This window comes from Rhinolophus ferrumequinum, chromosome 24 (assembly GCF_004115265.2).
Source record: "Rhinolophus ferrumequinum isolate MPI-CBG mRhiFer1 chromosome 24, mRhiFer1_v1.p, whole genome shotgun sequence".
NCBI lineage: Eukaryota > Metazoa > Chordata > Mammalia > Chiroptera > Rhinolophidae > Rhinolophus > Rhinolophus ferrumequinum.
Window position 1 is genome coordinate 43680392 of NC_046307.1, and position 23407 is coordinate 43703798.

Consider the following 23407-nt stretch of genomic DNA (forward strand, 5'->3'; position numbering starts at 1 on the left):
TCCACCCCTTAGCCAGGTTCAGAGCCGCGGCCACATGGCAGGTGTTTGCTCTAGGTGTCCCCACCTCCCAGTGCCGCCATAACCAACGCCACAGGCTGGGGCTCAGAGGCGGGAGGCGGGAGGTCCGGGTGGCAGCATGGTTGTGTCGGTGGAAGACTCCTCCGGGCTGGCAGATGGCCACTGTGTCTCTGTATCGTCAAACAGTGCACAGCCTCCAACACAGGAATGGGGTGGGGGACAGAGACATTCAGTCCAGAGCAGGTGCCGTCACCCTCTGCGCTCCAGTCTCTACTGAGGGTTCTGGAGTTTGTTGTTTAAGGACATGGTCACACTTTGCTCAGCGCTGGAAACACAGGCCGTCTGATGAAGGGAGCGGAGATGCCAACGGTGACAGGTGGCGGCAGCAAAGCCCTGAGTGGGCCGTCAGGCCTCTGGGGGCGGCCCGCCGGGCAGGGCGCGGCTCTGGGGCCAGTGGCTGATCAGCCTGGGCAGTGGCATCAGGCCATGTGCGCCCGTTCCAGCTGCGCCCCCTGCACTGCCGCCCGCCCTCCAGGCCCCTGGCAGCCCCCCCACGGCCCCCGTTGCCCTTTGGGAAGCTCCACGAAAACAGTCATGTCTCCCTGTTTTCCAGGGTGTGCGGGGTGTTCAGTGTAAGTGTTTTAGGTACGATAACAACTACCCCTTTGTAGCTGCTTTCTCCTCACACGCTCACACGCTCACACACGCATGCACACACGCACGCACGCGCACACTCTTATTTATTCATTCTCTTTCCCTCTCTCAAGTAGGTAACAGTTTTCCTGAAAAGTTACCTGTTTTAAAATGCACAGCAAGTGTTATTTCTGTGGGTTTGTTCTCTGACAGCCAGGATGGATTGTATCCATTCTGCTAATATGTCTGCAGCTACATACAGATGCTTATTTGAATTTAGCCCTCAAGTACATTCGCTCATGAGCCTTTAGAATCCATGGTATCCTGTTCAGAATCCATGGTATCCTGTTCAGAATCCATGGTATCCTGTTCAGAAAGGGGCCGTGCACACCTTCCACCCAGCCTGTCCCTAAGATGCACTAGTCTTCCCGCAGAAGGAGCTTTCTGGAGGACACCCCGCCACACTCACCGGGATGCCTCCCTGACGCAGGGGTCACACCTCTGTGTCCCTCCCCCTGAGAAGCACTGATGGGCCGTAAGGGGGCAGCACTAGAGCCCAGCTGCCAGCCTCCATACCCGATGGGCCACTTCCCAGCCGTCACTAAACCTCTGTGAGCCTCAGTTTCCCCCTTCCAAGGGTGCTCACCTGCAGGATTGGATGGGAACTGCGTAGAGCACTCAGCCCTCCGGAGTCCAGCAGCTCCCCTCTAGTCAGTGGTCCCTGTGCCACTCATTTGTATCTGCCACCTGTTTTAATGTCCTCGGATGTGAATTTGATGTCCCTGAAGTTCCTGGCAGGTTTCAGTGGGCTGATTATTCTCCACGTCGTGGCTCCTGTTTTCCTGCTGTGATGTTTGGGGATCTCTGATTGGGTGGCAAGCATTGTGAATTTTAGCTTGTTAGGTTCTGAGTATTTTTGCATTCGTATAAATTTTCTTAAGCTTATTTCAGAGATGCAGTTAGGTTTCTTGGAAAGGGTTTGGTCTTTCACTCCTGGCCTTTGTAACTTGCTAGGCCTCCCTGGCGCTGTTATCAATCCAGGATAATCACCTCCACTCGTGAACCAGGACCTTCCTCAGTGCCCTGCGAAGTATGACTGTCCATCCGGCTGGTCGGGGGCTCTGTTCCTCACCCTGTGTAAGTGCCGGGCATCACGTCCTGGGCAAACCTTTAAATTTTAACTCATACGAATACAGTACCTATCCAAAAATTGTATTTAAAAATGAAGACAAAAACAGGCACTTCCTTACAGTGAGCTGCCTGGGCCACTGCTGTTGCTTGGCCCCTGCGCGCCTACGTGGAGGGACTGCCGTCCCCGACCCCTGCCTCATCCCGGCGTCTCCTCCCTGGCCTGCAGCTGTCGGCGTCCAAGGCCCCCTGGCCTGCAGCTGTCGGCGTCCAAGGCCCCATTGAGGTCTCCCTGTCTTCTCATTGTTTTGGAGGCTCTCTTCATTTTCTTTTTTTTTGAACTTGTAGCTTCTTTGTTTTGTTTTGTTTTGGGGTATTTTTTTGTTTTTTTAAAGATTTTTTTTTTTTTTAATTGGGGAAGAGGAACAGGACTTTATTGGGGAACAGTGTGAACTTCCAGGCCTTTTTTTCCAAGTCAAGTTGTTGTCCTTTCAATCTTAGTTGTGGAGGGCGCAGCTCAGCTTCAGGTCCAGTTGCCGTTACTAGTTGCTGGGGCACAGCCCACCATCCCTTGAGGGAGTTGAACCGGCACCCTTGTGGTTGAGAGCCCACTGGCCCATGTGGGAATCGAACCGGCAGCCTTCAGAGTTAGGAGCACGGAGAGCTCTAACCGCCTGAGCCACTGGGCCTGCCCCTCTCTTCATTTTCTTGATTCTCGGGGTGGGTCCCCTACACTGTGCAGTCACCACTCGAGTGGCTCCCACCTCCGTCCGTTGCCCTGGGTGCCCCCTTAGCACAGAGTTGGCGAGGGCTCCCTCCCTGGCAGCGCCGCCCCCGTCAGAGCCAATGCCCTTGGTTGCACTCCGCCACCCTGTGTCTGGGTGTTCTTACAGTTTTTTCCTGTTGTCATCCCTTGACATCATAGTTTCATTATCTTTGGGAACAGAACTTCGTACCCTCATCTCGTAGCCGTGCTCCTTTCTTCTCCGGGGGCAGCACTTCCCCGCGAGGGCTGCAGCGGGTATCCTGCCACGGTCTCTCTCCTTGCAGGCTGAAAATTGAGGAGCTGGAGGGGGAGCGGAGCCGTCTGGAAGAAGAGAAGAAGAAGCTGGAAGTACAGCTCGAGCAGCTCACCCTGGTGGTAAGTGCTGGCAGGCAGCCCCCTGATAGCAGCTTGTCTTAGAACTAGCGTGTCCCTCCTGCTCTCTGCCTGGCTGTGCATGTCTGGGTTCCTGCACCCACAGACATCCCATTTGCTGGCTCAGAAGATACTGAACCGGGGACCTGCCCCCACACACACCGCAAGCTGGCCGAGAGCGTCCAGCGCCCAGCAGGCAGGGTGTCCTGCCCTCAGGCTGCGCTGTCACCAGCTCGGTGTCCTCCCCGCTGCATTGGCCCGCTCCCCACCCCCCGCTCCCTCGCGGCCCAGAGCCCACAGCCTGTCTGTGCGTCGCCTGAGGCGGGGTGACGGATGTACGCGCGTGGTGCAGAGGCCCACGGACGCCTCTCTGTTTGGTTTGGAGTTGATGTCCACACCCATCCCCCTGCAGTCGTAAAGTTGGACTGCTGTTTACAGTGTCTCAATTTTGCTTTGTTTTTTGTTTTTACCCCCTGTCTAAATTGTTCCATGGCAAGAAACCCACAGATTTGTGATCACCCAGATTTGGGATAGGCCATTGATTTTATCTTGACACCCATTAGAAGTAAATCAAATCTCATTTTTATTACCAATTCCTGGAGATGGTGGAAATGACAACTTTGATAAAGTGCGGCGCACGGTGAGACGCGGCTGGACCATGTTCAGCTCTAGGACCTGTCACCTCGTACCGTTTAATTGGGCTGCAGGGCTGTTGGCAGGTGACTCCCCGGCCACCTGCCTGCCCATCAGCGGTGCCGTGTCAGACGGGGTTGCTGGTGTGTTTTTGGCCCTTTGGTTGAGCGCAGCCTGGGATCATGCCCGTGGCTGCCCTGGTCCCCCAGCGATCGGGTGTCAGTGAGTGCAGCTGAAACCACTCTCTCTGTCCTGCTTCAGGCTTCCAGGCCTTTCCGGAGGGCTGGGGGCTGCCATGGCTCCTGTTGAGGGTCACGTGAGGTGAGCCCTGAGCCCAGAGGGTGTTCGCCACCAGCACCAGGTCCTGGGGGAGGGTGTTGGCTGTGCGCTCCCATCTCCAGTGTCCCTGCGTCGTCCCTCAGGATGGGCGTGATGGAGGGTGGCCCCAATCCCTGTTCCTCCTCGCTCACCACTCAGTAGCCAGAACTCCCGTGAGCCTCTGCAGGGCGCCCTCACTGTGCTCCCGGCGCTGTGCTTTCTCCCTAAGTCTTTTCTGACGGGGTCCTCCTGCTCCACTCACTGAGGAGGACACTTCCGCTCAGGGAGCTTCAGCATGTGGTCGAGGGCGTCAGCACAAGGCGCATAGCTGGCCTTGAACCCAGCGGCCCCCTCCCCGCCCTGCGGCTTGGAACCCAGTGCCGTCGCCCCCTGCGCCCACCTCCACCCCCCCGCCTCCCCCCGCCCTGCTCCTTGCCCGAGTCCCTGACAGCCAACCGCCAGTCCAGCCTCCGCGCCCAGGACCGCTGGTCCGCTCCCGCCTCAGCACTGCCCACACCTGCCCGGCCGGCTGCCAGGGCACAGAGACGCTCACGCCCACAGCTGAGCTGTCCGTTCCAGGTGCTGCTGATTGCCCTGTCATAGCAACAGCTCCTGTCTGACCCTGACGCGGGCAGGCAGAGATCACCCACCGCCACCACTTGTTTCGCATGTGAGGGGTGTCTGTGTGCAGCCTGCGGAGGCTGTAGGACGTGGGTGGGCGCTGCTCTGGAACCAGGGTGCCCACCAGCACCCAGACCCCTGCAGCACAGCCACCTATCCAACACTCAGAGGGAGACGACCGGTCTTTCTGGTTGTGGCAGAATGGAGATGAGGAAGAACTCATGTCTGGCTGAAGGAGCCGGTTCAGGCAGCGTCGAAATGGGTCCACAGGTGACTTGGGCTCATGGAAACGGGGTGTCTTGGGGGGGATCCGGCACCCGAGGCTGAAGACCTCAGCTGGAATCCAGTCCTACCCCTTGGCCAGATGGTCTCTGGCATGTCAGGGCTTTGCCACCTGAGCCCCCAGTGTATCCTTTATAAAGGCAGGGATAATGACGCCCCCCCGGGGGTTACAGGACAGAAGCCACATCTGTCCGTCACACCTGGCACACGGCAGATGCTCAGTAAACGCAATGGCCATCTGTTGCCACTTTCGCCTTTTCTGAACACTCGGGAGGTGAAGACCTCGTCCCCTTCCCCTCTGCTCCTGGGCCTTGGAAGCAGCAGGAGAGCACATGTCCCCCTCCAGGTGGCCTGGCCGCAGCTCTCTGCCTTGGGGTGAGCCCCCTCGCCCTTTCTGTGCCCACCTCCGAACTGCAGCACAGTCGTGGCCACGGCTATGGGTGAGGCCAGCGGTGGAGGGGGCTTCCTTGCATTTAGCAGGGCCTGGTGGTGTGTTCGTCAGCTGTGCTTCTTGCTGGAGCTTTCTTATGCAAACACCTTGCCTGCTTCCCCCCCGCCCCCCTCTCTGGAGGAGAGTCTTCAAGGTGGCCGCTTCAGGAAGATTGATTAAAATCAGCTGCAGTGTGACACAATTGGGAACATATGCTTGGAGAGGGCTCGCACTAGTTAGTTAGAGCTCTTGGTAATTGGTGAGGAAACAGAGCTGCAGCCGCCGCTCCGAGCAGGGCTGTCTGCTGCCATGCGTTCCTTCGGGGCCTGGACAGGGCCTGGGAGGGAGGCCACTGGCTCCTTCCCTGGCGTGGCCTGCCCAGGTCCCCTGAGAGTCCTCAGCTATTCCCACACTCATCTGGGGTGAGCTGGGTACACGTCTGATGTGACTCAAGGAGGTGGGACCTCCCACCAGCTGCCAGGAAGATGGGTAGTTTGGGGGCCTCCACTGAGAGATGGGGAAACTGAGGCCATCGTTAGCCAGCACATGAATGACTGACTCAGACACACCATTTCTAGTGGCTGAATGGGGCTTTAAAATGTTGCAGTATTCTTGAAGATTGAACTTGAGCAAACCATGTGGAACTCTGAGTTCGGAGATGGGGTTCTATGGTTCTCGGTGTGGCTGCAGGAGTCAGGGTGTCTGTTATGCGGGGTCTCTGGTCCTGCTCCCCACACAGGAACGCAGGATATAGTGAGGCCAAAAAGGAACACCCACGGAGCCATAGATAGGGGAGTCATACCGCTATATTCTCACTGGTGGCTGGGTTGGAGACACAGGAAGCAGGAGCCACACAATCCACAATCCTCCGTCCACTTCTCTGCCAACCAACCAACCTGCCAGCGTAGCCACGGCAGTTATATCAGTGGCTAATGGCTAACCGGTTAAAGCTGATGGCCAGCTAGTCACAGCTGACGGCCATCTACTACTACCTGAACCAGTACCTTTCCTCGTGAGGCCAAGTGCCTGGAAACTGCTTTCCTGGCTCTGTTCCCACACAGGGACTCTGGGAACCAGACTGAGTGAACTCGTGAAAACAGTGGGAAGCACATTCCTTATGCCCCAGGCCTGCCACCCGCAGCCTGCCCACCTCCACCCAGCCACTCCCAGCGGTCCGGTCCCCCCAGTCCAGGTGTGTCTGGGCCAGTGGCTTGAAGGCGGGCTGCCCTTGGTCGTCTGCACCCTCCCAGCCCAGCCCTCCTCACGCACCCCTCCACTGGCCTAGTTTCCCAGAACCAAGAAGATGCGGAATAGCAGTACAGAGGGCATTCATGGCATTTGTCTGGACGGAGTGCCGATGCCCCCCCTTAGTGGGGGGGGGCTGGGTGTGCTGGTGGCTCTGTCCCTCACCAGCTGTGGCCCTGTTTGCTCTGCTCACCTGAACACAGAGCTGACACCACTTCCCTACAGGCCACTTTAGGAGAACACGGCAACAGCTCCCAGCAAGGGCACCTCACACACCTGGTGAGCGTGGTCGCCACTGCTGCCGGTATCGTAACCACCACCATCCTGATGTGGTGATGATCCGCGTGGTTTCCCACATTTATGCTTCTCGCGGGCCACATGCTCCTGGAGCTGCCACCGTGTGCAGTCCAGAGAGGGCCAGGCGCACGGCGGCTCTAGGCCCGGCAGACGCTTGCCCATCCGGCAGCCTGGACCCAGGCTGGACCCGCCTCACAGCAAGTACGAAGCGCTGTGCCGCGTCCCCGGTGGTGATGGTGGAGCCTAGCGGATTTTCCCCCGCATTCTATGAATGTTCTCAAACTACCACAAAGTTGAAAGAGTTTTACACAAACCCCCACTTACCACCACCCCGATCCTGTCACAAACGTTTTACTGTGGTTGCTTTATGACGTATCTACCCACCCCACTTGCACCCATCAATCCTTTTGAATTATTTTGGTGCATTTTAAAGCAAATTGCAAACATCTGTACCCTTCCCTCTAAATGCTTTAGCACGCGTGTAATTAAGCAGAATTCATCTGCAGGGTTTGAGCCCACGTGCTCTGTCCCTCAGAATTGCCCAGTCACGGTGCTTGTTCAGGAAACTTGGTGGGTGGGTGTGGGAGCCACCCACCCTGCTGCCCCATGCCAGCCTGCAGTGCTGCTCAGGAAGGGGACCAGACTGCAGCCCAGTGACATTTTAAATAAGTGTAACTTTTTTGGAAATGGAGTGGGTAGAAAATTACTGGGTTCCCTGTGAGTGGAAAGCTCCTGGTGTGCGTGGACTGTCCCTGCTCCCGTCCCTGTGTCACCAGGCAAGCAACACTGTCTAATCATAGACTCTCCCTGCCTTCTTCCTTTTACCCAAATACGGGGGCAGGGAGGCCCTTTGCCACTCTTCAGTCTCGTCACCCTCTCCCCATTGGTGCTGTGACGGCTGCCAGGACTCCAGTCCACTTTCCACACTGCAGACCCCTGAGCCCCTGCTGCTTCCCTCTCACCCAGCCTGCTGTCCCCGGGGCACATTTGTCAGTCCTTGGACCACAGTTCCCTCCCCACCCATCTGTTCTCACTTGGTCTCACCTGCCGTGGAGCCCCGAGCCCAAAGCAGGCCTCACCTCTGCTTCTCAGAACCCGTCTTGTCTCTGATTGTTCCCCAGTGGATCCGCCAGCGGCTGACCAGGCTCTTGGTACATCCTCCCCCACTACACAGCCTGCTGCCCACACTTCTGGAGTGTTCTCTGGGCGGTGCTCCCCGGAGAGGATAGAAACTTGCAGGCCCGCGATGACTGGGTATGGGGCACGTTCCATCCATTGTCTCGTTGTGGAGATTGTGTTTCCTCAGGTGAGGAAGGCTTGGACGTGAGGGTCTGATGTCACTCTGAGGGTGTGTCCTCTGTCGCAGATGACCTGAGCGCAGGGGAGCTCGACGGACAGCCGCCATCGCTGCACCATGGCTGCTGGGCACTGGTCTCCACTCACATCCCCCGCTCGAGGTAACTCTGGGCGGGCTGCTCTGTGGCCGGGCACTGCGAGCGCCGTCCAGGCCTGACCCTGCTGGGCGTCTTCACTTACCGCCCCCGGGCACTGGCGAGGGTGATAGCATTCCCACCGTGCAGGCGAAGCAGCCCAGAGGCACAGGAAGGAGCCAGTGCCTGCCCCACGGCGGGAGGTGACCACAGTCATGTCCTCCACTCACAACTGAGACCTGGGCCTCCACCTCCCCCAGCAGCGCCTAGGCCCTCCTGCTCCCTCAGCTCCCGTTTCTGCCCCGAAAGCTGGGGACATCTGTGAGAGGTGCACACGGTGCTGCGTCCCACCTCACCACCCGCCATCGTGGGGGAACCAGGGCTGTAGGAAGTCAAGACAAGCTCTGCTGGGCCGGCCGTGCTGCCCTGGTGGCTTTCCCCTTGGCGTCTGCCCCACGTCCCACCCCACCCCCAGCTGTGGCCTCCAGCCCACACACGCTCCCCAGCTCTCAGACATGCCTGTTCTTTGGGACGCGGCTCAGACGTCACCCCTCAGAGTCTTCATGCCCGGGACCTGTGTGGGGGTCACGGGTCTTCTGGACTGTGAGCTCTGACCTTGCCTCAGTCACTTGGACAGCGTCAGCCTCAGGCCTGGCTCCCAGCCAGTGTTCTCGGGGTGCATAGGGAGTGAGGCTCATGCGGGGGGTGCCCTGTGGGCACTCTGGGGGCCATGCGCCTGATGTACATTTCCGCCCGCCGCTCACACACTTGACCCTGGGCAAGCCGCTCCACCCGAGTGCCCGCTCCTTCTTAGAAAATGAGGAGACAGGGACCGGCTCCTGGGGTTGTGGCAAGGCCAGGCAGTCCTGTGTGTGCAGCACTTTGTGTGTCGTCCCTCCCACGTGGCGGCCCCTTTGAGCCTCCCTTCCTAATGAGCACCCGTACCGCCCACCCCGCCTTTAACGCTGAGCAAAGCCTGTGTCAAAGACCCCCCCACGTGGCTGCTTCACCCGCTGCGCCGGGGCCACCTTCCTGTCAGGACGTGGGGCTCCGCTGTGCGACTGCCAGCACGTGTCACCAGCTGCCTGTCGATGGCAGTGTGGCTGTCTCCTCCTCATCTGTGACCTCAGACGGGCAGGTGTGCACGTCGGTGTGGGGGGTACTTTCCAGAAGACAGGCAGTGGGACCAGAGGGCACCTGCGTGGGCTGTTAAGCCGCTGTCTGTGGCTGTGTGCGTGTGCAAAACTAACCGAGCAGGACGCTGTCACACCAGCTCCCTCAGCGTCCTGACTGCCTCGCCCAGTTGCCCTCAGACTTCCAGATGTTTCTGGTTCAGTAGGTGAGCAGCGTAGTTCCGCGGAGTGTTAACTTTTGGTCCCTTTGTTATATATGAGAGGAAGGGGTTTTAGTATATTCCTATTGTTAATTCCTTGGTCCATTTTTCAAACAGGTGTTGATCCTTGTTGATTTCTTGGAGCTCTTTGTATGTTAAGGAGTTGAGCTCTTTTTGTTTTAACTGGTGAATATATTTTCCCAATTTTTCATTTGTCTTTTGACTTGGCCTGAAGTATTTTTTTAATCAAAGTAGAAGTTTTTATTTTTCAGTTTTTATATAGATGCATTTACCCACTTCCCCTCCCCAACCCTTCACCCCCCAAGTCTGGGCTTTAGATCGTGTTTCTACCTTCCTTGTGTCGAGGTTATAAAAGAATTCCCCAGGGTTTCTTCTCATTTTCCAGTGGCTTCATTTTCTACATTTAAAGCTGACTAATTAGAATTTGGTTGTGATTTTGGTGTTGTAGAGGGTGTGAAGCATGATCTCAACCTGTTTTTTACAAAGACTCTTCCTAGTCTCCCCCAAACCACTGCTGAAGCCTGTTTTGCCTCGGGTTGGAGGTGTCACCTGCCTCCTGCACGAGACCCCACGTGTTTCGGGGTCTGTTTGCTCGGTCTCCTTCATAAGCTGTATGTCCGACCAGGGCCAGTTCTGGGTGTTCTAACTGAGGCTTCAGTGTTTCTGTGCCTGATCTGTCTCGTCCCCCCTGCCCCCCACGACTTCTTTACAGAACTTCCCCAACGGCTCTCGTTTATTTGTATGTGGACTTTAGAATCAGCACATCCAGCTCCCTCCCCATCGGCTTTGAATTGTGCTGGATTCCTAAACATGACGACGAGCGTATGGAGACGGACACCCTCAGGTGTGGTTTGCGTCCACCAGGACGTCACCTGTCTCCCGTGTGTGGGGTCCTCCGTTGTGCCCGTTTGGACTTTGCATAGAGACACATTTATCCTGCACATTTCTTGTTGAACGTGTGTCTCACTGTTGCATCTGGCTAGTCTGTCGTCAGTGGGTCTCTTCTGCAGTTTCATTGCCTCATATTCACAGGCAGACTCTGGGTCCCACGTGTGGGGTTTGTAACCTCCCTGATGGTGGCCGTGGCCGTGGCCACCCCGCACTGCCCTTCGTCCAGCTGCACTGGCCTCAGAAGCCCCTGTGGGCACAGTGGAGCAGGGGCTCAGCGTCCAGTCCAGGACCTGCCCTCCCCCTCTCACGTGTGTGAAACGGGACCTGCAGTGGAGGAAGAAGCGCGAAGTCCGGGTGGCTGCAGACGCTCGTGTTTGTTAACGTTGCCAACACCCAGCTCGCTGATGTGCGTTCGTGTGGGGAGATTTCCGCAGGCGCTGACTTCTTTTGATTTTTTATGAGAAGAAGGACGTGTCCTGAATATGAAGCCCCTTCTTGTCGCATGGGCCCTGGAGCTGGTCCTCTGACCCGCTGGGCCTGTTGGCCCAGCACCTCAGTTGTAGACGAGGCTGCAGGGTGCCCCCGAGGGTCCCACTGAGTGGCTGCCTCGGGTCTTTTCACCTTGTGCCCCTCAGGGGACTGGTCCAGCCCCACTCTGCCACTGGCTGTACTCAGGACCCAAGAAGCACGGGGCACAGTGAGTGGAGCCATCGCCGCATGGCATGCGCCTCATGCCCTCGTCTCCCCTGGCTCTCGGTGCCGCCTCTGGTTGCGTCAGCCGTGGCGTCTCAGACTGCTGCTTTGACGCCTCTCGTTATCTGCATATGGTCCATGCAAGGCATTTCAATGAAAAAGTTAGCGACCCAACACTTTACAAACCTAGACATCGGGCTTGGTAAGAAATATGTGACTCACATTTAGGCACATTAGGTCCTGGCGCACAGCTCTTTGGGCCCTGCAGGTGCCCCGGGGCTGCAGGGACCAGCCTGCCATTCCTGGGCTCTGCTGGGCGGGTGCCACTCAGACCCGGGTGCCGTGGAGGGTGATGCCGCCAGGGTCCCGGCTTTGATGAGCTTGTGTTCTGTGGGGAGACACCAACAGTGGGCTGATAATACAGACACGCAGTCGACCGGGTGGTACGAAGGGAAGGACACAGGCCATGGGGGAGCTGGCTCAGGGAAGCACGGGAAGGCAGCCTTCCAGAGGTCCTGTGGCTCTCCACGGCAGGTTCTAGAACAGTCGAGGTGCAGGCAGCCTAGAAAGGAAATTCGGACCCATTACATAATTCCCCTTGTAGAAAAGACATTCGTGGAGGGGTTTTCGGACAAAACGCTATATTCTAAAAGAACTGTCTCAAAAGGAGACTTCCTGATGCCCCACCACAGATGTTATAGCTGATATTTAAAAGTTGCTGTGTTTAGCCACATGTCCCAGCAGTCTGACTCCTGGGTCTGTCTGCGCCCAAAAGAACTGGAAGTGGGGTCTCAAACATACCTGCACCCCACATCCACACCAGCGCTGTGCACAGGTGCCAGGAGGCGGGAGCAGCCCAGTGTCTACTGACGGGTGAATGACAGACAAATGCGGTCCAGTCACACAGTGGATGTTACTCGGCCTTAAAAGGAAGGACACTGACACCTGCTACAGCGTGGATGGACCCTGAGGACACTGTGCTGATGAAACCAGGCAGTCACAAAGGACACACTGTGTGATCCCACTGACATGAGGACCTAGGGGTCACATTCACAGAGACAGAGAGTAGGAGGGTGGGGGAGGGGCCGGGGGTGGGGAGGGGAGTGAGTGTTTCTTGGGGACAGTGTCAGTTTGGGAAGATGGAAAATTCTGGAGACGACTGTGGTGATGGCTGCAGAACAGTGTGGATATTTAATGATGAACGATACACTTAAAAATGGCTAAGGTGGGAAATTTTATTTTATGTGGATATTACTGCGATTCAGAGTTTTTTAAGTGGCTTGGTTAGGCAGCTCTGGTACTGCTCAGGCTTGGGGCAGGGGAAGCAGGGCCCTGGCAGCCGTGCTGAGCACGCGGGGCGGCCGCTCCGGGGCTGCTGTGCTCCGCCCTCCTCTGCCAGCTGACCTGCCAGCCCGGACTGGCTTTCAGCACGGTGGATTTCAGCTGCCAGCTATTGTTTGCTCTCTGATCAGGAGATCGTGACAGCCGAGGCCGGCTGATTTCAAGGCTCACCTGCCCAGCCGAGCAGGGACGTGGCTCGCACGGTTGGCAGGCCCCGTGACGTGGTTGTGGAATGGCAGGGGCATAGGGACAGTGGTCTGCAGGCTGCTCGGGACACGCACAGACGGATGAGTGCGTGTGGCTGGTGTCGGGGCCTCGGGGCCTAGGTGGGTGGCTGGTGTCCCGTGGACTGCAGAGTGCTCCACCCGATGAGACGGAAGCTTGGGGTCAGCAGCGCCGCTGCCCAGCAGCAGCAGGAGGGCCTGCTGGCTGGGTGAGGAGTGGGGCAGCTGAGCCAGGGTTCATCCCAGTTGTCAGTGGCCACTGCCCCCACACTTACCCTTCACTGACCCTCACCCTGAGTTTTGCCAAAGCTGCCACCTGTGGGGCTTGTGGGACAGGGCCTGGGAGAGGGCGATGGCAGTGGGCACGGGGAGGAGCCAGGTCAGGCCAAAAGTCATTACTCAGCCTGGAGGGCCACCAGCCAGCCCTCCTGACAGTGAGAACTGCCTCTTACCCCTGCCCTGCCGGAAGGGTACAAGCCTCTCACAGCAGGTCGTTCAGGGGGGTGGGGGGGTCAGCAGGTGAATGCCAAGTCCTATGACTGGCTGTGCTGGCTGTGCCCTGTCTGCTGATTAGAGCCCGGGGTCAGGGGACTTTGATGAGGGCGTGCAGGCCAGCGAGGTGGTACAGGACAGGCGAAGGAGACGTGTATGGCCTGGCGTGGGAGCGGACTGTGGACGGACATGGACAGGGCTGTACTCTAAGTCCTTCCCTGCCGGCCGCATGTCCTGCCTGTGCTGCGAGATCCTGCATTCCTCAGCTCCGGGCAGCTCTGCTGGGGACACATCTGGGGAACTTGCCCAGTCACAACGTGTAGCTGACAAAGCCGGGCTCATCTCAGGCTGGCAGGACGCGAGCGTCCACTGGGTCCCCTGCATCTGCTGCCCGTTGTCCAGCTGAGGCCCTCATGTCTGCCTGGTGGGGACCCTGCCCGGGTCTGTACAGAAACCACCCCACCCTGGACATCTCAGTCTCCGTCCACCTGTCCCTCTGTCACCACTAGGTCTGCCTGAAGCTGTGTGGCGCACGTGGGTATGATGGCCCAGGGGCACACAGAGGCTTCGAGCCCCTGTGGGGACAGGACAGTCCCCAGGGGCCTGCGGCCGGGTTTCACAAACCCTTGGCTTCGCTCCTCACCCCCCAGTGATGGGTCCTGGGTGGCTGCATGGGCCTCATGTCCTCTCTGGACCTCAGTTCCTCGCTCCCTAAGCGAGGTGGTGGGCCAGCGCTCCTGGTGTTGCAGATGTGGGATCTGGCCATGCTGATCCCTGTGCCCCCACTCTCTTCCCCCGCCATGAGCACACACCCTGAGGGCCCGCTCTGGGGGACTGGGCCAGCTGTGTCCACAGCTGCAGAGCAGTGAATGACCCTGAAAGCCCACTGAGTGCCGAGTGAGAGATAGGCACGCTCACTCCAGCTTGGGAGGCGTGCAGGGCACAAGGACCTGCCCGAGGTCACACGGCTCATGGGCACTGGGCACCAGCCCTGCGTCTGTGCACAGGCGGTTCTGCAGGCTGGGGTAGCAGCAGGGGCGACGTCGCTGCAACAGGGCCTGGGAGGGCGGCCTGACCCCATCCTGCCCTGCCCCTCGGACCCAGCCGACCCAGCGGGGACCCCAGAGCTTCCCCCACACCCCCCTGAGCTGTGCTTCCTTCAGCTGGGAGAGGTATTGATTTAGCTTTCAGGCCGGTGACTTATAAATATGCATGAGGATGGGCGGTTATTTAACTGTGCTTTTTAATTCTCCTTGCGCCTCTCTGCCTCTTACCAGCAGGGTCTCTTAGTATGCATGTCAGGCCCTGGGTGGCAGGCACCCTCCCCCAGGTGTGTGGCCAGGGGGCAGCTATGCTCCCCCCGCAGCAGTCCATCCACAGGCCGGGCGGGGGCTCTGGGGCTTGTCCTCTGTGCGGGTTTTCACGCACCAGGCCCAGAAGGCCCTTCACGACCAAGTTCAACCGCCGCACGCTTCCACAGGTGGGAACCTGGGGCCCAGTGAGCACAGGGGCTCAGGGCCACCGGCAGGTTAGGAGCAGGACTTGAACAAAACAGGAGTGGAATAGGTCCAGCCACCTCCCACGGGACTCAGGACGCTGTCCAGTGGTCCTGGACGCAGAGGGACATGGCCAGTCACTTGACCTTGCACAGAATCTGAGTGACAAAAAGAATCCATGCAGTGGAGAGGAGGCAGGAGCCTCAGGGCTCCTGGGGCGCGGGCAGAGCGCACAGGCCCATGGGGAGCCCTCGTGGCCCCAGCCTGTCCCAGGTTTGCTGGTGATTTAGGGCGAGTCTCTTGCCCTCTCTAAACTCTAGACGCCCCGTGTCCTCAGAACATGGGGCTGATGTTCCCTGAGCCCCTCACACGGCACCGACCCCTCCCTGACAGCCTGTGCCAGGCGCCTGCCTGCTGGGGCCCTGTCCCCCCAGGCCCTGATGGGGTCTTCTCGCTTAACTGTGCTTAGTGACACAAGCGCCCGTTCTGCCGCCCCCTTGGCACGGGAAATATGTTGGTGTGGCCAGTCATCGTACCAGCACATCAGAGGAGGTACTGAGCTGTTCCTTCTGAGATTCTCGTCAGCGTCTCAACAGTTTCCTCAGCGGTGGTGGATCAAATAAGGCAACACATTTTTAGCAGAAGATTATAGCCATTTCCCCCTTTCCTTCCTCAAAGCTGTCATCTGGCAGCAGAGCTCAGCAGAGTCCTCGCATCTGCTCATCTTCCACAGAGCAGAGCCACGCGGGTGCAGGGTGCCGGAGACAGGCCACTCGCCTCCCCTCGTGGCTGGAGCGAGAGCACTGGCGGAGTGAGCTGGTGGCTGCACGGGCCCCTGTCCTCACGTTACTGTCACAGTTGGGCCTCTGGTTTCTAAGCTCGCAGGAGCCGTCCTGGCGTCATCCTCATCAGGGATTATTATCCATTCTTCAGCTCGGCCTGGGGGAGCTGGAAGCAGGAATGGGGGACACAGGCCATGTCTCCTGTGTCCCTGGCACTCGGGCTCCTCTGGAGACTGGCCTCCACACCCCAGCGCATCCCCTGGGAGCCCCTAGGTTCTCCCGGCTGCCTCAGTCAGGCACGTCCTAGAGGTCGGCACACTGGGGCCTTCCGTGGTCTCTGCATTTGGAGCTTTGCGGGCATCTGGCTGCGTCCAGCATAGTGACACAGGTGACTAGCGGCAGCAGAGGCTGTACGGCTCCCTCCCAGAAAAGGACCGCTGGCCCCACTTCAGCCATCTCAGGAAGTGGGCGCAGGCTCAGCTGCGTCTGCCAGGACCAGGGGCTCACGTGGAGGGCCGGAAGCAGAGGCCGAGCCAGCCTTGTCTGTCTCGGCCTTTGAGGCCCCGAGCCACCAGTCCCAAGCCGCTCTCAGCTCATTGCCCCTAAATGAAGTTTGGTGAGGGACCAGTGCAGTCATGGGCGAGAGGCTGGTGGTGACCGAACGGGCACCACAGCACAGAGCCTTCTGAGTGGTGCCTCGATGCCCTTGGCTTAGGTGGGATGCCCCAGCTTCAGCAGCGGGTGGGGCCTGGGGCTGCCGGCTCAGGGGATGGCTCCTGCCCTTCACTTCACCCAGCGCACCAAGTGCATACTTTCAGTTACTACAAAGAACCGCCATAAACGGCACCAACACAGCTGTGCATCAGCATCGTGACCGGGTCAGCGGGACCGCTCGGCCCTGTCCTTACCTTGGAGAGTCCCAAAGGCACTGCCCAGGGGCCTCCCAAGAAGCCTGTCCCCCAGGTGGTTGGGACCAGGAGGCCCTTGGTGCCCCCATCTTGTCTCCTGTGTAAATAACCTCCTCCAGGGGGCTGCATCAGTTACCTGGGGCTTTGTCTTAAAGCAGCAGCCGTCTTGTCTCCTGCTGGTGGGCCTGCTGGTCTGGACCCGCTCGGGTGGCTGAAGAAACGGTCTCTCTCCTTGTGGCCTTCCATCCCAGGGAGGCCCCATCGCGTGTTCACATGCAGGCTCAGATGTGTCACAAGAGGGCATGCCGACATCCAGGTGCTTGGACCTCCTGCATACCACAGCAGCCTAGAGACAGTGAGGACTTCACAGGGAGGTTTCTGGGGACAGTGGCTGTGACTGTGCCCCGACTTCAGCAGCGTGCTGGGTGCACACGTGAGCAGGAACTCGCTCGCTGTGCTGCTCGTGCCGGGTGGAGACCTCAGCCTCAGCTCTTGTCGGTCCTGGAAATGGGCGGCTGTGTCGGATGCTAGCCCTCAGGCGGGAGCAGAGCAGTCGAGAGTGGTGTCGGCAGATTCTGCCTCTGGCTCACTCTTCAGTTTGAAGGTAAAATAGAAAGAAGAAGGTGGGCTCAGAGTGGCAGAATTGCTTTGCCACAGGCTGTGCTCACAGGGCATGTGACATCCTCTCGGCCTGATTCTTTCTGCAGGGCTGGCCTAGTTCAGGGACAGTCCCCTCATCCGAGACCTCGAGCTGGCAGACGCAATGCCACTGGCTCCCACAAGCTGAGGAGCATCGGGGCAGCCCCGAGACTCAGCCAGTGGCTGTGCTCGGCCATTCCCAGCCTGCCCGGGGTGGACCCCAGCGCCTGCGGTCACTTGTCCTCCGCCCACCATCTCAGCTAGGCCTTGTAGCCTCCGTGGCCTTTATTTCCTAATCTTTACAGCAGGGTTAGGATTCTGGGACCTCAGGCGTCACACAGGACAGAGGCAGTGAGCAGAGGCTACCTCCCCCCGGGAAGCCCGGTGAGCCTGTGGCTCCCGTACCCCCCAAAGGACGTCTCTTCGCTGAGAAGCCTCAGAGACTGCCTCCCTCCATCTGTCGCTTCTTTACCAAGTGCCCATGTGTCTCGGCCACTGCTCAGGGCTAAAGAGGGACCAGGATGTCACTGCCCGTGTCCCCATGGGGTTAGTCTCTAGCGTGAGGAACTCATGGCCTCAGTGGGGAGATGGACGTGCCTGCAGATGTTACCAGTGGAGGGTAGTGGATGCTCTGAGAGGGCGCGGGGACCAGCCAGCTCAGGGGTGGTGGTGGGGGGCAACCGGCTGGAGGACAGTGGCAGCCCACTGGGTGTAGGAGACGGTGGGAGCAGGACCCCCGAAGCCCGGAAACCTGGTGGTGTGTGGCACGCCTACTGGTCCTCGGCGGTTGGTAGGCCACCAGGCCAGCAAAGGGACAGGACCAGACCTTGGGGGATACCTAGAGCATTTGAAATTCATCATGAGAGTTGTGCACAGTTACCAGTGTCTGAGTCTGGGACATGAGGCTGACGACGTCTTCCTGAAGTGGCAGCACCGTGACAGTGGAGACTGTGCCCATTCACCTGTTTTTAGTGCTCGGCAACATGCCTGGTGCACGGGCTGCTGGTTCGTAGGTGGGTGTGGGTGACTGCCTCGTACTGCCCCTGGCTTTTGGTCACAGCAGCGTGCCTGGAAGTTCAGCTGTTGCCCTGGGCCGGTCCAGCCCTCCACCTTAGGGACAGTTCCACCTGGAGCAAAGGCTGGCACCACCTGAGCACACAGGCATGGCCCTCCTCCCAGAGGAGCCAGGAGTGACCCCTGAGCTCTGGCCCGGGCAGTCCTTCCTGGCCGGAGGCATTGGGCTACTTCTGACCTGGCTGCCCAGGGCCTAGTGGTCAGTGCTGGATGGAAGGAAGAAATGGAGGGGAGAGGGAGGAAAGAGGAAGGAGGGAGGTCAGAAGGATGGATGGATGCAAGGAAGGGAAGGAAGAAAAGATGGATGGTCCGAAGGACGGGAGGGAGGGAGGAAGGGTGGCTAGGTGGATGGGTAGGTGAACTGATGGAAGGATGGAAGGAACCCAAGGGTGACAGTCAGTGAGCCAGTGTGTAGGTGAGTGAGGGAGAGAGAAACCGAGGGAGGGAGTGGTTCAGTGTGGGGGACACACGGGGCGGTGGCAGTGCCTGTCATCTCCAGAGGGCGTCGCGTGAGAAGCACACTTGATACAGAAATGGAAACCTCAGTGCAGACTTGACAGCCCCTGGAGTGTTTCAGTCGACGTCACCCCGTCGTGCTCAGCTGTCTGAGGAGTGGTCGTCCTCATTTCCCAGGGGAGGGGCCCAAAGCCATGGTCTGCAGTTCAGTCAGCAGCAGAACTCACTGCGGCCGTGGCCCAGGCCCTTGGGTCTGCGCGGATGAGAACCAGGACAGAGCTTATCCTACTCCAGCCGTAGTGCTGTCTGCCCACTGACCAAACCTGTGTCCCCACTGGGCCTCTGCTGCACCGTTTGGGGTGGGTAGTGGCCCTGCTCCCCTGTGGCCAGAGCCAGAGACTTGGGGACCGGGAGCTGATGCAACTTCATCCCCAAACTGTGGAAGCAGCTTGTGTTGTCACCACGTCAGCAGATGGACCTCAGTGCCCGCTCCACTCATTGTGACACCAAGAGCTTTCACAGGCTCGTCATTTCTCCCAGCCCATCAAGTCTGTGAGAACTGTTTTCTCTCCCACTCTGTGCCGTTGGTTTGGTTAAGCCCTGCTGATTCTCAGTTTGATCCTTACCTCCTCTGACACACTGATGCGTTTTCTGTGCCTGCAGCTCCCATCAAGGGGAAAAGCTCACCCACAACAGAGAGCCAGTCATTAGAAAGCGCGGTCTTAGGTGGCAGCCAGGCACCATCTCTCCTGAGTCTGGTGAGAATGAGTGGCCTCCACATCTGCTACTGTGCCCAGCACCCTGCGGGGCCCTTCCCAGGTGTGGGCAGTGGGGTCTTCGGGATCGGGGAGGAAGGGGTGGCCAGTTCGGACCTACAGCTCAGACCCCGGACCACCTGCTTCGTGACCTGAGGGAAAGAGGGAGCCTTCACTCTCTTGACTCGGGAGGTAACGGGTGGATCCAGGCCAGGCCCGGCCTGCCAACCTCTGCTTTGTACATTTTTAAGGGGTGAGAAACTGCATTTGGACACTTGGGGGTGATAAGAAACCCAGTTTGTGTTCCGCGGTGCACAGCACACTCATTCATTCTCCGGTAGCCCCCAGGTGGCTCTTCTCAGGACGGAGACAGCATGACGTGAAGCCTGCGCTCCCTCTGACAGTGTGTGTTCTCTCCCTGTGGTGGACGCCTCCACTGTGCCCTTCAGCAAGGGGCCGCCAGGGTTCACACTTCCGCTGTGAAGTGGTGTCAGGAAGCAGTTTTACCTGGGGGGGTCTTGCTGCCCATTCCCGCCTCCCCTCCTTCCTCCCTTTTTGAGGTACATTCTAAGGGTTTGGGGCTCAGGCTGGCTGAGGGCGGAGCAGTGGCTGCACATCTTCAGCGACTTGCAGGGGCACTGCGCACAGCAGCCTGAGCTCCCTGCTCTTTTCCCCGGGGAGTGTTGTGATCTGAATGAAGATGCCATTTCCTGTTCTCCCTGAAGAGGGAGGAGAAATGTGTGGGCAGAAGGCACAGGCGGTGGGAGACTGGATTGTCAGAGGAGAAGGGGTCCCTAGGTGTCAGAGCTAGAGGGGGCAGGTGCTTGTCTGCTTGGCTGTCTCAGGGTCCCTCATGTGCAGAGGCGGACAGTGTCCCAGGGCCACCAGCTCTGGGACGCCGTCTCTCGGAGCACTTGGCCAAGGGGGACCCCAGGCCTGTACGCATGCGTGTGCACCGCCAAGCTTGTCAGCCCACGACCACCCGCTGGGGCGGCGCTTCCTCAGCATGGCACTTGTCTGCGGCAGGCTCCCTGCCTTACCCTGGGGTGACCCCTGCTTGTCAGGGAGGCCCAGGGAGCGGGTGTGACCTCCTCAGGGCCTCCGACCCCTGCCGCCCGTCCTCCTGGCTGAGGACTACAGGGTTCAGCGTGGGAGGGCAGCAGCCTCCCCGTCCGCTCCCACGTGGGGGCTCGTGACACCTGTGCCCTCGGGAGGGAGGAGCTTCCTCTGAAGGCAGTGAAGCTGCTCTGCGTGCCATTGTGATGGAGGATGCATGACACTGCATTTGTCACAGACGGTAAAACTTAACGGCACGAAGAGTGAACCTGAAAGTATGTAGAATTTTAGAAACCACCCAGGAGGATGGAATCCAGAATGTGACCAGACGGTCCCGTGTAGCTGATAGGAAACAGTGTCACTGGGGGGACGGTCAGGTGCTGGGGAATGGAGGGTCTGCAAACTAACGGCAGGAGCAACTTCACGCTGCCCTGTGCTCGTCGACAGTGCTTCCACAAAGATGGGTCAACATCCTCAGGCTGCTGTCTGTCGCATGTCCCAATGGAACAGCCAGGCCCGTGCGCGGTGGGCGGGGGAGCCAGGCTGTCACTGCTGGAGGCGGTTAGAGCCCCCGTCTACTGCGGCCTCGGTGCTCCCTACAGAAATGTCCATAGATAGCGGATGGACACGAGGCAGCGCACACACGGCGCGTGCACACACTCTTCCTGGCTCTGTCTGCTGAGAGGCACAGGAGGCAGCACGCACGCCAGCGCCCAGATCTGGGGTTCTGGCTCCATCCCCAGGAAATGGAGCCCCGGCTCCGTGTGGACATGGCTGGCTCTGGGACGGAGCAGGAAACACACAGGCCGAGCCTAGAACACTTTCTAGTTCCAGAAAGGAAGGAAGTGCCCGAAAATGTAACACCTGGACGGGGCATGTCAGGGGGACCCAGGAGCCAACAGAAAGCTCCAGTGGCCAAAGCAATAAGATGGGGAGCATCAAACAAATGTCCAGTCACCACTAGTACCAGTAAGGGATTGAACACGTACGTGGGGAGAAGAGACAAATCTCAGGTGTGGCTGCACGGTGACTTCCGGCGCAGTGTAGGCAGGGCAGGAGAGCCCCTTCCCGTGGACAGACCTGCACCACACCCAGCCAGGGACCAAGGTCAGAGCTGCACCTGAGGGGTGACGTGTGACGGGCACTGCACCCCTGGGCTCTCCTCCCCAAACCTACACCCCCAGGCAGTCAGGAGGAGGACGTGGTCCCAGCAGACGGACGCTCTGCAACACCCCCGGGCAACACTCTTGACAGTCAGGTCATCCGAAATGAGGGCAGTCTGAGAAACTGTCACAGCCCAGAGGAGCAGGAGATGGGACGACCAAAAGTCACGTGGGTCCCAGAACAGGAAAAGGGCGTGGGGGGAACTCGGAAATGTGAAGAAACACATCGGTATTGGTGTGCGAATGGCACCGAGGCGGCACGGCGATGCCGAGTGTAACGGGCTGCGTGGGGCACCTGGGACCTCAGCAGCGTTCTCGCTGATTCTGTCGCCTGTTTGTTTTGGCTGTTCGGGCCCTGCTCCAAAGAGTGAGCAGCCGGCCCAGGTGGCAGCCCAGGCTGGCTGGCGCCCCGAGTCACTGCAGTATTTGCTGACAGCGTGTTGAAAAGCGTCGCACTTTGTAAAAGATGTCGCCTCCGTCTGCTTGTACATTGGGTGGTTAAGACTGAGAGGAGGGGCTCGTGTGTGCTGAGCATCGGTGATGTTCCAAAGGTGCGTCGGGCAGGTTCTCTGCTTCCTCCCCCGTTTCTTCCTTACACCTCCTGGAGGTAAATGGTGGCAGCGTGCCCTCAGTGAGGGGCACAGATGCCCAGAGCAGTGACGTGCCTGGCCGAGCTGTGCACGTGCAGGAGGAGGACCGAGAGCTGGGCCCTGGCCACCATGTTTGCCACACCCGATCCTGATTGTCACCCTCAGGTGACAGGTATTGGGCGCCGTGGACCTGAACGTCTGTGTCCTGTCTTGGCCACAAAAGCCATGGCTGTGCTGACGTCTGCCCTTTGCTCCCGCAGGGTGACTACGACCAGAGCAAAACCAAAGTTCTGCACCTGGCTGTGAACCCAGCCAGCGAGGCGCGGCAGGGCCTCCGCCAGGACCAGGCTCGGCTGCAGGAGGAGTGCGAGCGGCTGCGGACCCTGCTGGGCACCCTGGAGAGAGGCGGCCCCGTCCCGGCCGGCTTGGAGGCCTCGTGCCTGCCGTCGTCCAAGGAGGTGGCAGGTAGGCCCTCCCTGTCCTTGACAGCCAGTGGGGTGGCTTGAGTGTCTTTCCATCCGTCCTGTGCGGGCAGCCAGGCCAAGGGAGGGCCTGGACCGAGCATCGCAGGGGCTGTGCAGAGAGTGGCAGAAAGTAGCTCAGGCGGCAGTGGGCAAATAAGTGGCTGAAATCTTTTTCAGACGCCAAGAACAAGTTAATACCATTTATCAGTTTACATGGACCCATTCATCACAAGTAAATCCAATACTCCATGGAAATAGGGCCGTCTTTCTAAGTGCATTTCGCAGGACCCAGGGGCCCTCTGCACAGGCCACGGGAAGCCGCTTTCTAATCCGCGCTCACCCCGCACGGCACTCTGTAAATCAGGGAAGCGACCTGTGGCCACAGGGCTCGTCACCTCCAGTAAAGTAACAGCTGGTGTCTGTCACTCCAGGCCTCAGAGTGTTACAGTCGCCGAGTCCTGTCCTCAGAACGTGCACTCAGCAAGTGCAGAGAAAAGCAGGTCCATTGGTGCAAAGGAAGGGACCCTTTGGGGGCCCAGTTTTCCTGGGGTCACCGGACACAGTGAACCCTGTGGGGAAGCCGGGTGGCCAGAGGGGCACCTGCAGCCTCTCTGCTCTGGGAGGAGGCCCCCGCCCGAGCCTTCCAGGAGCACAGCTCGCACGCGCCTCGGCTTGTGTCTGCCGAGGGCTCTCCCTGCCTGCCCTCAGTGATGTTTGCAGGACGTCCACACTGGGGCGAGGCTGCCGCTTTCGGACATTTGCCTCTTGCCTTTCTGAGTGGTTCCTCCTGTGAAGCCCATTCCTGCTTCCTTTCATGTGTCTGCCATCCCGGTGCAGGCAGGACACTTAGCATGAG

At 59.1% G+C, this 23407-nt stretch overlaps 1 protein-coding gene across 5 annotated transcripts in view; it reads left to right on the forward strand.

The window, feature by feature from the left end:
- The window catches only part of MAD1L1 (mitotic arrest deficient 1 like 1), a 284873-nt gene that overhangs the window by 202561 nt on the left and 58905 nt on the right, over nucleotides 1-23407 (forward strand). For all 5 annotated transcript variants that reach the window (XM_033096269.1, XM_033096268.1, XM_033096270.1 and 2 more), the window contains exons 15-16: nucleotides 2830-2920; nucleotides 22348-22552. In XM_033096269.1, coding sequence (XP_032952160.1) covers nucleotides 2830-2920; nucleotides 22348-22552 — 296 coding nt within the window. The remainder of the gene's footprint in view (nucleotides 1-2829; nucleotides 2921-22347; nucleotides 22553-23407) is intronic.